This window comes from Eptesicus fuscus, chromosome 11, assembly GCF_027574615.1.
Source record: "Eptesicus fuscus isolate TK198812 chromosome 11, DD_ASM_mEF_20220401, whole genome shotgun sequence".
Taxonomy (NCBI): Eukaryota; Metazoa; Chordata; class Mammalia; order Chiroptera; family Vespertilionidae; genus Eptesicus; species Eptesicus fuscus.
The window spans coordinates 57,182,619-57,198,045 of record NC_072483.1 but is presented as its reverse complement, the minus strand read 5'-3'; the positions used below and the strand labels follow the sequence as shown (position 1 = coordinate 57,198,045).

Genomic DNA, 15,427 nt, shown 5'->3' with positions numbered 1-15,427 from the left:
AGAAAACTGAACAAAGTGTGTGACCACGTTCCTCTCAGGCACCACAGTGCACTGTAGGGCATCTCCCTGAAGTGCAGACCATGGTCTATGGAGTGCTGGGCACGTTAATTTTGCAAACTCAGATTTGTACTAGGGTGATGAACTCATGTTAAAACCTTCCCTACAGTTGAAGAACTCTTTGTCACTCACTTATTTTATTGCTGCTAGCTCCTTTTTCATATTTTTTTCCTTAGATAAGAACACCAAGGCAATTTCTTTACAAGCTTTTCTTCTCAACCGTGGAATGCAAGCAAATTAATTTCTAATTATTTTTGTGCAAAGCGCAGTAAATAGATTTTATTTTACCAGTATAAAATTTAAAAACCTTGTGCCATTGGGAAACTGGAGAGGAAGATTATTAGCAAAATTATTAGCAAATTAAATTAAAGTAGAGATGATGATAATACTAGTGGCACAATAAAAGTCTGAGAAATCAGCTATTGGTAGTAAAGAAAAAGAAGCTGCTACAGTCTGATTTAGGGTGGCAGGTACAAAAAATAATAAACAATGTATGCAGTGTAGCCTTCTATAATTCTTTACAATTTTCCAGTTTTTAGGCTTTGGGGAATATACATGTAGATGTGAGTAAACATTAGGAAAAGGATAATCCTCCAGAGCTATTGCTCTAAGATACACTTTCATGAATATGTTTGGGTGAATTAGCATAAATAAGTGAAGTTCTTGCACATTTGAACTTTGTAGATATAAAATTCCACTCCTCCTTATTACCCTGTTATTTCATTGAGCTACTAGTTACTTCAACTAGACAGATAATTGCTTATATCAAGAGCTAGGAATTGGAGCATGGAAAGGGCCACATATATAGTATGGCATTGCCACTTCTGAGGCCATCAGAAATAAGTGCATTGAGGATGAACAAAATTTTGTCTCAAGAATATAATTGCTTAGCTCATTAGATAGGAAGTGGTCTAGCTATGTATATGTAGTTGTGTATATATAGTTATGTAAATACTTACCATATTTTCCGGCGTATAAGACGACTGGGCGTATAAGATTTTCCTGGGTTAAAAAGTCATCTTATACGCCAGAAAATACAGTAGTCCAATATATCTAATCCATTATATCTAATCCCATCAATATAGTCCATTTTACCGTATTTTCCAGCATATAAAACGACTTTTTAACCCAGGAAAATCTTATACGCCCAGTCGTCTTATACGCCGGAAAGTATGGTACTTGAAATCTTCCTAAATCACTTTATGATAAAATTTTTGAAAAATCTCTGCTTGGAAAGTTTTATGAAATCTATTTGTTTGTGCTTCAAGCGAAGTTATATGGTAATGACATATTAGACTCAGTCCAGTGACTGTATATTTTTGCCAAGAGTTTTTATTTTATTTTATTAGAGCACTAGAGGCCTGGTGCCTGGATTTGTGCACTGGTGGGGTCCCTCGGCCTGGCCTGTGCCCTTTCGCAATCTGGGACCCCTCGGGGGATGTCTGACTGCCAGTTTCAGCCCGATCCCTACAGGTCAGGACTAAGGACCCCACCAGTGCATGAATTCATGCACCAGGCCTCTAGTATGCATATAAGATCTTTGGTTAATCTCTTCCTGCCCTCTCCCCTCCCCTCTTCCCTCTGAGATTCATCAGTCTGTTCCATGTTTCCATGCCTGTATGTTGAGCGTCTGCTCCCTGGTGGTCAATGCATGTCATAGCTACCGATTGAACGGTCGCTTAGGCTTTTATATATAGATGTGCAAAATTCTGAAGAATTACAAATGTGTAGTTATTTATCTACATGCATTATTTTTTGATAGATATCTGTTTTTATTTTTTAATATATGTTTTTATTGATTTCAGAAAGGAAGGGAGAGGAAGAAAAGGATAGAAACATTCAAGATGAGAGAGAATCATTGATCGGCTGCCTCCTTCATGCCCCCTACTTGGGATCGAGCCCACAACGCAGAAATATGCCCTGACTTGGAATCAAACTGTGACCTCCTGGTTCATAGGTCAAAGTTCAACCACTGAGCCACACTGGTCCTTGTGTTAGATATCTATTTTTAAATGACAGAAAAGCACATGCCCTTATCTACTATTATATATGGGTGAAGATAATTTATAAATCTTCAGAAATAGTCTCATCTCAAGAACATCTTTCCTTAAAAAATGTGTAACATTTCTGTACAAAATAAAGTTATACAGTAGAATTAGATAACTTTCCATTTTCTTTCAACAGAAACGTAAATGTTTTGCTAATAAGAAAGCTATTATTCTTTAAAATAGCAACCAGCACCGATATTACCCATTATTTATTTTCTTGAAATATTTATTCTGCAGAAATTGTGTGTGAAAAATTATCTGCAGAACAGGGGAAGTGCTATGCATAGCAATGAGAAATTTCTCACCTCTCCTGTGGGTGAGAATAGTTGTTGCCGCTATTGATCTACAGAACAGCACCTGTCCCCAGTTGAGGTGCTTAGTTCCAGAATCTAAAAACTGATAAAGGTTCTACTCTCCTTGGGACTGGGGTACTTTAAAACATGTCATCTGTAGGTTCGACTGAAATTAAAATTTATTTTGATTTGAAATCATTACGTAGTCAACAAAAGCTTCTGCCTTTTACTAGTCTCAATGCTAACATAAAACACTTTAAAAAAAATATTTTTGTTGGCTTCCTACTGTGATTCATGTGTTCTTTTCAAATTTATTTTTCTGTGTCAAAATAGAAAAAACACATACCATTTCATTTTTAATGAAGCTTTCTCTGGAGCACTATTTAAAAAAACCCTTTACACAAACTAAAATGTTTTCTAAAATAATTGTGTATTATTTTCTATTCTTCTATTGACTTTCATGACTAACAACCTACCATGTTACGATGCACGTATGATATATTTTTCAGCTAAGTAATCTGTAAACAATATAGTAGTACATTTCCAAGATGTTAAATGCTTTGTCCTATATATGAAACATTTTGAGATAATTAGAACTTCTATGACATCCACCTATATTACACATAAAATGTGTCCTGGTCACTACTCACCAAATATTTAAAAAACATGAAGCTTCTCATTTCAAAATATGCATGTAGTAATTTCCTCCACTAAACGTAAAGATGCCATTGAGTTAAACAGCAGGTATTCTGCCTATGAAGGGGCTGAGCCTCTCTTCTTAAAAACCTCACAAAGTGCACTAGGTTGTGATAATACCTGCTTATCTCATTGAGTAGCTTTTAGGTCCAGGAACTAAGATTTGGAGGAGAGCTGTGTAACCTGTAAGGCGTATATGAATGCAGGGGTATTCCGAGGGGTAAACCAGTTACCTGAGCGTAAGAAGAAAGTTGCCTCTCACTAGGCATTGATTCTACTTTCATAAGCACGGAGCATCCTCTTTCAGGATTCAGGGTCATGTTCTCCTCATGCATGGTGGTGAAAGTGTTTCCTCAGGATTTGGGTAATTTGTTAGAGAGTAGGAACTTCTGAGTCTACTGTTACTGAAAAAAAAAAAGTCTGTGCGGAGAGAATGAAAATGAATATAATTTCAGACAAAGAGATCAGACACATAGAATCTCTAAAGAGCCTTATCGCCACCAAATTGAACCTAATCAACCAAAAAAGTGCGACTAAATAAAGCTAATGTTGAAATTTTGCTTACTGAGAAAATGTTATATTTTTCAGAACGCTGCAAATGTAAGCCTATTAGAGCTACACAGAAGACCTATTTCCGAAACAATTACAACTATGGTAAGGATAGCTTCATGGTTGATCTATAAACTGCTGTGTAAAGAAGTGTGTGTGTGTGTGTGTGTGTGTGTGTGTGTGTGTGTTTGTGTGTGCGCAAATAAGGACAATTTTTGAGAGCATACCTGTCCCAAATAATTAAAATGTCTGATTTGGGCAAAATTCTTAACAAATCATTGATTTTGAAGCTTATCAGGTAGCAGTGCTGTATCATAGAATCATGTAACCAAGTATAGACATTTCAAACTAGGTGGGATAGACTCTCCCCTTGAGAGCCTGAGGAGAAATTGAGCATGAGAGGTGCTTGTATTGTAATAGTTGAGTTTGTATTTATTTTACTTTACTTAATCGATTTTTACTTTATCCAGCTTTCATAGTGCTGCTATTATTTTTGTTGAAAGTCAGAATACTAGTGGTTGCAAGTCATGGAAAGAGAATATTTTCAACAAGGAAGCTGAAAGAATGCTATCACATAAAATGAGGTACAGATCACAATCAATGGAGAGAAGATACTTTCTCATAACCAAACAATAATAACCAGGTCGCCTACAGTTTAAGGATTTTCACTTGTCTGGGTCTTACTTAGAGCTGCTTTGGGGAAGGCAGGCACTCCAATGATTAAATAGGAAAAAAAAACCTGAAAAAAAATTAAAATCCCCAAGTATATTGATTTTTATAAATATCTATGTGTCTATTGAGAAAACAAAGTGGGGGTGGGAGCAATTGATAACTCAGACAAAATCTCTGCTTCATTCAGAATTAGTTCAGGTAAAATTTCTTGAGCTTTCACAAAATTACTGAATAATAAAGTCTTGCAGAGAGATATTTATTTTGGAGGAGGTATGTGTGCTAAAAATTTCTAATGAAAATAGTAGCCACATGGGTAAATAAATCATTAGTTTGAGAACGTTTGCACAGTTCACTAATCTCTGAGAGTTGATGGATGCTGCGAAGCACATTCACATAAACCAGGATCCCAAAAATGTCTGCTGGCTGGGTTGTGAATTTATCATCTGATTCTCCAAAATGACATTTCCCAAAGGGAAATCTTATCTTTAGTTAAAATACAGAATAGAACACTGACAGAGAGGGATTCCTTTGCTCACAAGTCACACCAAGCAGGGGCAGTTGTATTTTGTTTTCTGTAAGTTCTCATACTTGAGACACCCAATTTTCTGAAAATTAAAATACCTGTGAAGCAAAATTGAGGTTTTTGTCCTAAATTTTTTAGAATTAGTAACTTAATTTCTATTGCGTGCATGGAATATTAGGTAAGTTTCTGTCTGGAGTTGGGGCATGGATGCAGCTATTAATTGGCTAATTTTCATGGGTTACTTTTTTCCTTTTTTTTTTTTTTTTGAGTCCAAAACTTCTAAAATATTGTGGTGACTCAGATGAAAGTGATCTGCTGATATGTGCCTAAGGGGCTTAGTGGATTCATTTGGACACGTATATTTCTCCATATAACATCCAAGGATATTGAACTAGAGCAATGAGGGTGCCTGGGAGAGAGCCATTGGCTTCTTACAAATTGACATTTGTTACTTCGCAGGCTTTTTCAAACTCCCTTTAAGAAAGAAAGAAAAAAAAAAGAGCTCATTTGCCACAAGTAGGAATCTAAAGAATTTGGCCCCTCCAAAGAAGAGAAATACAGAAAAGAAGCAGATCTGTACTTGCTAGATTATGAGTCAAATACTTCAGCTTTGCAACTGAATTGATTATTTTTAAGGCAGTTTGCCTTTATACTGAGAAGTGAAACCAACACTTGTGAGATAAACTGGGTGTCAGTATATCTATCGAGAGAGGTAGATTAATGCGATTGACATGTTAGACTGTATTCCATGGCCCATGAGGGGAAGGAATGTTGGAGTGCCTGACTTCAAAGAGGATGGAGGAAGCAAGATCTAGTGGTGACTGTTTTTACTAAAAAAAAAAAAAAAAAAAAAAAAGTCGAATGCTTCCAGCATATAAAAGAAAAGCTGTCCTGAAACAAAGGGGAAAAGGAGCTGGTGTATAATGTAAACAGGGAGCTAAAGTGGGGAAGGTGAAAATAAATAGTTTGGAAACACAGTAGAACAGGACATCTTTATAACACTAATGAGACCCCCACTTCTTTAGAAAATCCATTAATAGACCCGATAAAAGAATACTGACAAGAAAACAAAGCTTATTTAAGTACTAGATCTCTCTATATAGTGAAATTAATAAAGTTTAAATTCCTGTTGGCAGCAATGGAAACGGCAGACACCCACACAGACACACATCCAAATGAAATTTTTGAGGGAAATTACATCAGATTGACCTGACCTTGGATTATATAGATGGATTTTTCTCAGTGAAATACATACCCACTAATTGGAAGGGGATCAGGGCTGAACATTAAGGGGACAGGTGTGCTGTGTAGTGTGTCACTCACTAACATCTAGGACAGAAATCTGGCTGACTTTTCCTCTCCATTCATTGAGCATCAAGTAGAGAAGAACTGACTAGACAGGAGCCTACTTGTCTTTTTTTAAGTGTGGCACCTGTTGTGGATCACATGACCATATCAGCTCCATTGTCTTTTACCCAGTCATTCGGGCCAAAGTTAAAGAGGTCAAGACCAAGTGCCACGATGTGACTGCAGTGGTCGAGGTGAAGGAGATCCTGAAGTCTTCTCTGGTGAACATTCCAAGGGACACGGTCAACCTTTACACCAGCTCTGGCTGCCTGTGTCCTCCACTTAATGTTAACGAGGAGTATATCATCATGGGCTATGAAGATGAGGAGCGCTCCAGGTAATTCGCTCCTTAAGGATGCAGAACAGTTTCTCTGCCTCTCCTATCCTACTGTGCTTCTCTAGAGATCTTACTCTGGGGTTCTGACCCTGGGATCTGTCTGCCTCGTAGGGGATTACAGATAGTTTTTAGTTGGGTCCCTCCATTGCAAGTATTGGGTAGAGTATATGTGTATAATTTGTGGGTGTGCATTTTTCTGGGGAGAGGAGTCATAACTTCATTTGTTCTTAAAGGTGTCCATGGCTCCCAAGTGGTTAAGAATTACTGTTTTAAGACTGTAGAATCTCAGAGGGAAGGTGGGGATGGGCCGGTTGGTGGGAAGAGATTAACCAAAGAACTTGTATGCATATATGCATAACCCAAGGACACAGACAATATTGTGGTAAAGACCTGTGGGAGGGGCAGGTGAGGGCTAGAAGGTGTCAATGGGGATAAAATGGGGATGTCTGTAGTACTTTCAACAATAAAGATTAAAAAGAAATTACTATTCTAAAAAAATTACTGTTCTAACGTGTGGTCATTCTATTCTAGAATAAACAGGTAAGTCTGCAATAGTTCCTTGTATTTTTCAGTAATATGTTTTAATTTTCAAACATGCTTGCTTTAAAAAATGCAGATTACTGTTGGTGGAGGGTTCTATTGCTGAAAAATGGAAGGACCGACTGGGTAAAAAAGTTAAGGTAAGCCTCTGTTTTATGTTTAAAGTGATACACAGAAAACCAGCCATTTGTCACAAACGAAGTGGGTGCCCTCAGCTACATGAGAAATATTAAAATCTGATATATATGTATATATATATTTAAAATTCCAAGGACTGAGTTTGCCTTTAATATTGATTTCATTTAGGAAGTTCTCTGTATGCGTATGAGAAATGTAACTATAGTTGCCTAGCTTCTCACAATGCAAATTCTAGTTGTAGTTAGTCCAGTCCTGGTAGGGTGACTGGACTAACTATCACTAGAGCCCCAGGTTCCTTCCAGCTTCCTGCTCTGCCATTTTTAAGGATATTGTTCCATACTCATGTTCACCTGGAGGTCACAAGATAGCTGCCCCACCTCCAGCATCACACATTTTAGGAAGAAAGAAAAGAAAGGTAAAGAGGAGTTTCCAAGTGCCGCATCTAGCAACATGTATGTACGACTGGATCTCATGTCCAACCTTAATTGCAAAGAGGCTGGGAACTATGGTTTTGTTCAGCTGGGCATATTGCTTCCTCGAACAAATTGCAGTTCTGTGAGTCACCAAAGAGGAGAAAGAAGGAGTCAACTACCAATATTGTCTCAATGCATGGCCACATTTTCTGTGTACAAGGTGCAGCCACATTCTTCTGAATATATAAGCTCCTTAGAGCAGTCATGTAGCTTTATTTTTGAGCCAGTGAACCTTAAATTCTGGAAGTGTTGCATTTTTTAAAAAGCACTGTAAATTACCTTTTAAATAGAAGGTTCCATTTCTTCTTACTATACTAAGCAAATCAGTGTCAAAGAACATGGGAGATATATAGAGAGGGGCAAAGAATTGAAAATGGTGTGTGTGTGTAGTGGGTGGGGAGTGGGGGGGAGAGTGGAAATTGTACCAAACATAATACATCCTCTTCCTTCTGTGAGTTTGAAGGGTTGGGAAACAGTTACAGGGTAAGTTAAAAAACCCCTGGGCAGTTTGCCTTATACATCTGGCACTCGGCACAGCTGAAACGTTCGAGTTCAAGTGACCTACAAAAATGTAGAGGGCATTATTTTGCAGGGAGAAACTGCCCTCCAGTAAGCTCTACACGCCCCCCCCCTCCCCACTTGTCAAAAGTGAGATGTACTTCAAGTTTAGACTTGTGCGAAGTCTCTATTTGTATCTCTTTTCAATTAGTTTGGTGTTTATTAAGAAGCGGCTCTTCTTCAGTATTTGGAATCTCTACTGTCCTTTTCCTTTGGTTTTCTGCTTGCTAATGCAGAACAGGAATGTGTCCTAAATTCCTGTACCAGATGGAAGAGCTGTTCACATCCCTGCTGCAAAGCATGGAACAGGCCTTCTCTTTCGGTACCAAAACAATGACCATCATGTAAAGACCCAGGATGCATGGCTTGTTTGTCCTGTTGCTTAGTAAGGCAAACATATCTTCTATTGCTTTCTATAAGGGACTCCCACAGAGTTATTATTGTGAAATTATTTGTATTCTTAGTCTAGATTGAAACATGCTCAACAATTTAATTCATATGAAGCTACTTAGGACTAAAGTCCTTGGTTATGAGTAAACTTGATTGTGGAAAAACCTCTTTTTGATTTCAGAGAGGAAGGGAGAGGGAGGGAGAGATAGAAATTTTAAGGATGAGAGAGAATTATTGATTGGCTGTCTCCTACAGGCCCCACACTGGAGATCGAGCCCGCAACTTGCGCATGTACCCTGATTAGGAATCGAACCGTGACCTCCTGGTTCATAGGTCAATGCTCAATCACTGGACCACACTGGCTGGGCTGGAAAAATCTCTTTTGATTAGAATTATTAGAGGGCACAGAGGGGATAAATAGTGATGGGGCGGGGGAAGGAAAAATAATCTTGCATTATAAAAAAGAATCATTGAGATCTTTAGTTTTCCAGTCAATTTGAGGATAGGAAAAATAGTTTTGTGGAGGACACTATTGTGTGTGTGTGTGTGTGTGTGTGTGTGTGTGTGTTTTACATAAGAATTGCCCATTTAACTGATTTTTGTTTTTTGCTTTCAGTAGCTAGATCAAGAATTAAATAAAGACCTTTTTATGTTTTTCCATGCAAATGGTTGTTTATTTAAGTCTCTGTTATAGTAGGTTGTTCAAATTAAGATATTTGCCCTGCCTTGGAGAACTGAGAATCAGACTGTTCTTTTAATATGAAAAACAGTAAGACTGTGGAATAAAGCGTCTAAAATGAATTACTTTTGGTAATTGAAAAATGATAACTTATTATGAACTAAGCACTTTATACATTTTTCATCTATTACTCTTCAGAACAGTCTTCTAAGCAGATTCTATTATTAATTTCAATGGGTTGATGATGAAAATGAGGTCGAGTGAGTTTAAGAAACTTTGCATGGTAACCGATGGGGTTCGAGTTTGATATTCACTCCTCGCTACTCTAAGTGTGGTCCCTGGACCAGCAGCATTAGCATCACCTGGGAGCTTGTTAAATATGAACATCTTGGGCCCCCTTGCAGGCCCACTGAATGAGAATCTGGAGTTGATCAAGATCTACAGGCTATTTCTCTATTCATTGAAATTTGAGAAGTATTGCTATAGTCTTTATTCTTTTTTACGGCTTATAATATTCATAATGTGACTCCCTTTTAATTTATTATAGTCCACGTAAACATTGTCACACTGTTCATCTGAAACATTAGTCAACTTGCTTGTGGCTATGAAAAAGGTTGGTAATGACAGCTTTGTAAAAGTGAGCATGAGGGCAGAAACTCGTCTCTGCTGTTCATTGCCCTGGTGGGTATTACTTAGAGAACTATTTGTGAGAGACCCTATTCCCAACCTAAATTTTCTTTTTCTTTCATCGCTCCAATCACATGGATTTAAAAGGACTGTGTGTTCTTTTATGTTATAAGAGAGGAAGATGAAAAATAGCTCTTCCTTCAAATGGTCTGTGTAAATCTTCCGTTTGTTGACCACCTGTGAAGGGCCAGACCTGTATTTGTTGTCTCAGGAAATCTCACAGGTTTGTGTCACCATCTACTGACATGGAAATTTTAAGCTCAAGGTTTGATATGAAAGCATTATTGGTATAGCTAGCCAAGTTTGTGCTTTTTAAAATCTGAGAATTATGTTCATAGAGCATCAATTTCACTGTTACCCTGGGACATAGAGCTTATACTTTTGGAAAGTAGTAAAACGCTTTTGAGACCTGACTTTGCAGTCTCACTCAGTTGTCAGAATCAGAAATGACAACCCTGGTAACATGCGCATGCGACCACTTTTCTGTTTTAAATTTCACAGCGCTGGGATATGAAGCTCCGTCACCTTGGACTGAATAAGAGTGATTCTAGCCATAGTGATTCCACGCAGAGTCAGAAGTCTGGCAGGAACGCTAACCCCCGGCAGGCACGCAACTAAATCCTGAAATGCGGAAAGAACACTTGTGGACTTCCTATTAAGACTTGCATTGCTGGACTAGCAAAGGAAAAATTGCACTATTGCACGTCATATTCTATTTTTTTTTTTTTTTTTACCACAAAACTCATGTGGTAACTGATATTACTTCTATTTTCTCTTTTGTTTTCTGCTTTTCTCTTTCCTCCTCCCCACCCCCGTTTTTTTGTGGTCTGGGTGCAGATCCTTAAATATATTATATGTATTCTATTTCACTAGTCATGGGAAAACTGTTCTTTGCAATAATAATAAATTAAACATGTTGATACCAGGGCCTCTTTGCTGGAGTAAATGTTAATTTACTGCTTTGCGCCGAGACTGGGAATGCAATATTGGATACAAAGAGAGAAAGCTAAATAAGCTGTACAATATACTCGGCTGATCTAATTACAGCCTCATTTTTGCATGCCTTTTGGGCATTCTCACGCTTAGACAGTCCTACATGTTTACAAAGGTAAAATAGCAGTTTGAAATAAAATGCTGCATAGGCGAAGCAATCAAGCTGCAGGAAGCATTTATGAGGAAAAGACACACAAGACGAATTATTTGCAAGATTGGCAGGAAGCAAAATAAATAGTTAGAGGAATTGGGGAAAGAACATTTTGCCTGATTGAGAAGCACAACTGAAACCAGTAGCTGATGGGGTGTTAACAGTAGCATTTATCTCTTGGCAATTCATTTGATTTGTTTATGAATACATATATTCGTCAGCATTAGGGAAGTGAATTACAACTAGACATCTGCTGTTATCAGCATAGCTCTGCTTAGTTTTAAACCCATTGGTGTGAGTCTTTTTTCTTCTTCTTTTAAAAATGACTTGCTGTATTGACCGAGAAAAGAATGTATATTTGTATGTGCATTAGGGTGTTATTTTTAAAAGGTACGTAGCTCTATAAAATGCTGTAGTTTGCAGGATGGTAAATTGTGCAAGGTTTGTGTGTGTGTGTGCGCACTCACACTCAGTGGGACTGAATTACAGGCTTATATACACTGGCCTGTACTTTGTCATTTGGATTTGTGCTGCTTAATGCTCAGTAAAATAGGTCCAATAAAAGGAATTATGAAAAAAAAAGTTGAAAACAATTAGAAGAGGGTACGATAGGCAAATCTATTTTGTAACCTAAAGGAAATTCAAGATGGCCCAGCCAAGTAAAGAATTTCAAAGTTGACCAAGAAGTTGTAGAACAGTAAATAAAAGTAAAAGGTAATGGGGAAACAAAAATAAGGAATTATGGTTTTCAGGAGAGAGGCTACTCTGACTTTTGAAACAAATACACTTTCTCATTACCCAAAACTGCAGTGCGATCCCCAAGGACCATGGCAGGGCGGGAGAGGGGGAGGGAAGGCAGGGGGAGCAAGTGATGCTTTTACTTCCTTCGGTGTGATTCTTTAGAGCCTGTGCCAATCTTTGGAAAGTCTCATTCCCTTCCGTTTCTATGTTTGATATCAGTAGAACCAAATTTCTAAGCTATGTTATGCTGAAAATAAAACGCTTCTGGAGCAAAATGGTGCTGTGTTTCCTTCTACAAGGACAATCATGCAAGCATGAAATTTATTCCTGAAGTGGTTAACAACTCATCTAAGTTCTATTTTAGAAGTCATAGAACATCCTTGTCTTCTGACAGACCCCACACCCAACACCTTCCTCACTCGTAGAAGAAAGTTCCCCCCTTTGCCTACGTGAGGACTGCAGTTCTTTGTGCTGCCCTGCGGTTGCTTTCAGGCAATTCTGCCTCCTGCCATTTGGGCTTTATTCTCAGATGCCTAAGGCAGGGTCAGCTCCTTCTAGATGCTGCTGTTGTCGCCTTGAAAAGGCGAGCGTGGGTGTCACAGAGCAGGAGGGAAGTGCCACATGGAAGAACTAACTGCATCTCAGGATCTCCCACCCGGAGATTCATGCAACGTTAGCCGCAAGGACCGAGGACTGGAAAGTGGTGCTTCTGCATGGCCTGCTTTACCCAGGCCTTCTTCATGTTAGCTGTGGGAAGAAGGGCAAAAGTTGACTGAGGAGACCGAAAGGAATCGTTTCTCAAGTCCACAAAATGCCATCAACTCTTCCAAAGCATATTAAGGTGAATTTTATGTGATTACATATTTTGATGGACAATGAAAGTCAGTTTTCAGCCCCTGCAGTTTTTTTTTTGGGGGGGGGGGATTGGCGGGGGCGGGAGGATGTGATAATTTTTGTGTAGAGTTTTGAAATAATTTATGCTCAATACATATACAATTATGATATTTATAAGCAAAATAGGACCAGATTCTTAGGTTCAGCAATGGGTTTTTTTGTTTGTTCTTTGCCACCTTCCATTTTAATGATCTATACAGGCAAGGCTTGGTTTTGCTCATCTACATGAAGCTCTGTCAATTATTTTAAAGCCAAGTAAAGTACATTTGATTTTACAGTTTGATAGTTGCAATATCTTTATTAATAAATTATGTGCAGGCCTCCTTTGGGAGATGACATGATTTTTATCATGACGGTCACATTTATACTCTAGCAGAATCTTTCTACTCTGTAATTGTCAGAATATAAAATAATACATCTCATTCATCCTCTCTACAGGCTTTTTTGGCAGGTAGCAACTTTCAAAGCTGCTAGAATTTTAATATATATGCATCCTTGAGAGTAACCTTGAGATCTATAAAGTTAATTTAAAATTTCTTTGGAAAATTATGTTCACCTTTAGGATTTGACTCTTCCTAGGCAAGTAACAATAAAATGTTAAGATACACACTGAATAAACTAATAAAAATCATAGCAAACTTGGATACTTTGCATGGACACATAAGTACTTTTCTGTGTAATCTGATTCGGTGCCATATGTTGCACCAGCTTTTGGAGTTGGGCTGGGACAAATCTATGGCTTTGCACATCTGTTATACATTAAGAAGGCAAATACAGAAATTACAATCACTGTGAGTAAATAGTGCTACTTATTGCCTTCTGCAAGAAATTATTTGCTATTATTTTTCAACAAGGAAACTGAAAAAATAAGTATTTCAAGGTTGTTTATTTAGATGGTGAATTTTAATATTTGAATAATACAGGCATTTTAGAACATAGTTAAAATGAGGTAAAGCAGATATTTCTAATTCTGTTACTGAAATTCATCTGATAGAATTTTTAAATATTATTTTCACTTGTATTAACAAAAAAACAGTATAGTCATACCTTTGATAATTATATCTTTGGGGGTAATAGTGTTTAAGAATAAGTAGAACTCTAGAAAACACTCGCATGTGTATTAACTCATGTAATCATTGAAAGTGTGAAGTATATATTGTTATTTTTATTTTCTAAATAATGAAATCAAAGATTTAGAACTTCAAAGTTGCCTGGCTGATGTGGCTTAGTGGTCAGGTGTTGACCTATGAACCAGGAGTTCATGGTTCAATTCCCAGTCAGGGCAGATGCCCAGGTTGAGGGCTCAATCCCCAGTACAGGCGTGCAGCAGGCAGCTGATCAATGATTCCCATTATTGATGTTTCTATGTCTCTTCCCTTCTCCCTTCCTCTCTGAAATCAATAATATATTTTAAAAAATAGAATTTCAGAGTTATGTTAAATATCAAACCCTCTTATTCTTTTTTTGTTTGTTATACTTATCAGAGGATATTTTCCCATTGATTTTTAGAGAGTGGAAGGGAGGGGGAGAGACAGAGAGAGAGAAAAAAATTGATGTGAGAGACACATTGATTGGTTGCCTCCCTCACGAGCCCCAACCAGAGCTGGAGATCCTTGACCATAATCAAACCGGGGACCCTTCAGTCTGCAGGACTATGACTATACTCTATCCACTGAGCCAAACTGGCTAAGCCAGACCCTCTTGTTCTTACTTCCCAAGTTGTGTTTCCCGCCACTGCAATTGCTGATAAAAAGATAAATGCATCCTGACATTGTAAAAAAGCATACTGTCAAGCATGTAGCAGCTACTAACATGTTTTTCCTTAAGTTGAAGTCTACTGTCTATGTCAGAAAGCCTAAATCCCAACTCTGACCCCAAATACTGTCACTTCTACTCTTCAGTGTCCTCACCTATGAAATCAAAATTTCAATGGAATCTCATACAGGATGAGGTGAATGAACGACTAAAGTGATGCTTCTGGCATTAATAGTTTCAAGATATGTGATTCTCAGTAGAAAAAAATGGTATTTTCCCCTCTAAGTTTGTTTTTCCTTGAATTTAGAGAAAAGTATGGAGAAAATAGTATTCAACAAAGATGAAAAAAAAAAAAAAGTTGATTGTTATCACAAACTAGAGGCCCGGTGCACGAAATTCGTGCATGGGGGGTGTGTGTCCCTCAGCCCAGCCTCCACCCTCTCCAATCTGGGACCCCTCGAGGGATGTCCAACTGCCCGTTTAGGCCTGATCCCGGTAGGACTGCTGGCTCCCAACTGCTCACCTGCCTGCCTTCCTGATTGCCCCTAACCGCTTCTGCCTGCCAGCCTGATCACCCCCTAACCACTCCCCTGCCAGCCTGATTGGTGCCTAACTGCTCCCCTGCCAGCCTCATTGCCCCTAACTGCCCTCCCCTGCAGGCCTGGTCACTCCTAACTGCCCTCCCCTGCAGGCTTGATTGCCCCCAACTGCCCTCCCTTGCAGGCCTGGTCCCTCCCAACTGCCCTCCCCTGCTGGCCATCTTGTGGCGGCCATCTTGTGTCCACATGGGAGCAGCCATCTTTAACCACATAGGGGCAGCCATCTTGTGTGTTGGAGTGATGGTCAATTTGCATATTACTCTTTTATTAGATAGGATAAAACCAGAATGGCTACTGTCCACTGGGA

The 15,427-nt window shown here is 38.5% G+C and overlaps 1 protein-coding gene across 2 annotated transcripts in view; it reads left to right on the top strand.

Annotated features, from left to right (window-relative positions):
• Positions 1-10,851, top strand: part of FRZB (frizzled related protein) — a 30,940-nt gene extending 20,089 nt beyond the window's left edge. For both annotated transcript variants that reach the window (XM_028140863.2, XM_008138493.3), the window contains 4 exons: positions 3,683-3,748; positions 6,318-6,522; positions 7,139-7,202; positions 10,489-10,851. In XM_028140863.2, the coding sequence (XP_027996664.1) occupies positions 3,683-3,748; positions 6,318-6,522; positions 7,139-7,202; positions 10,489-10,605 (452 nt within the window). In that variant the 3' untranslated portion in view covers positions 10,606-10,851. The remainder of the gene's footprint in view (positions 1-3,682; positions 3,749-6,317; positions 6,523-7,138; positions 7,203-10,488) is intronic.
• The last annotated feature ends 4,576 nt before the right edge of the window (positions 10,852-15,427 follow it).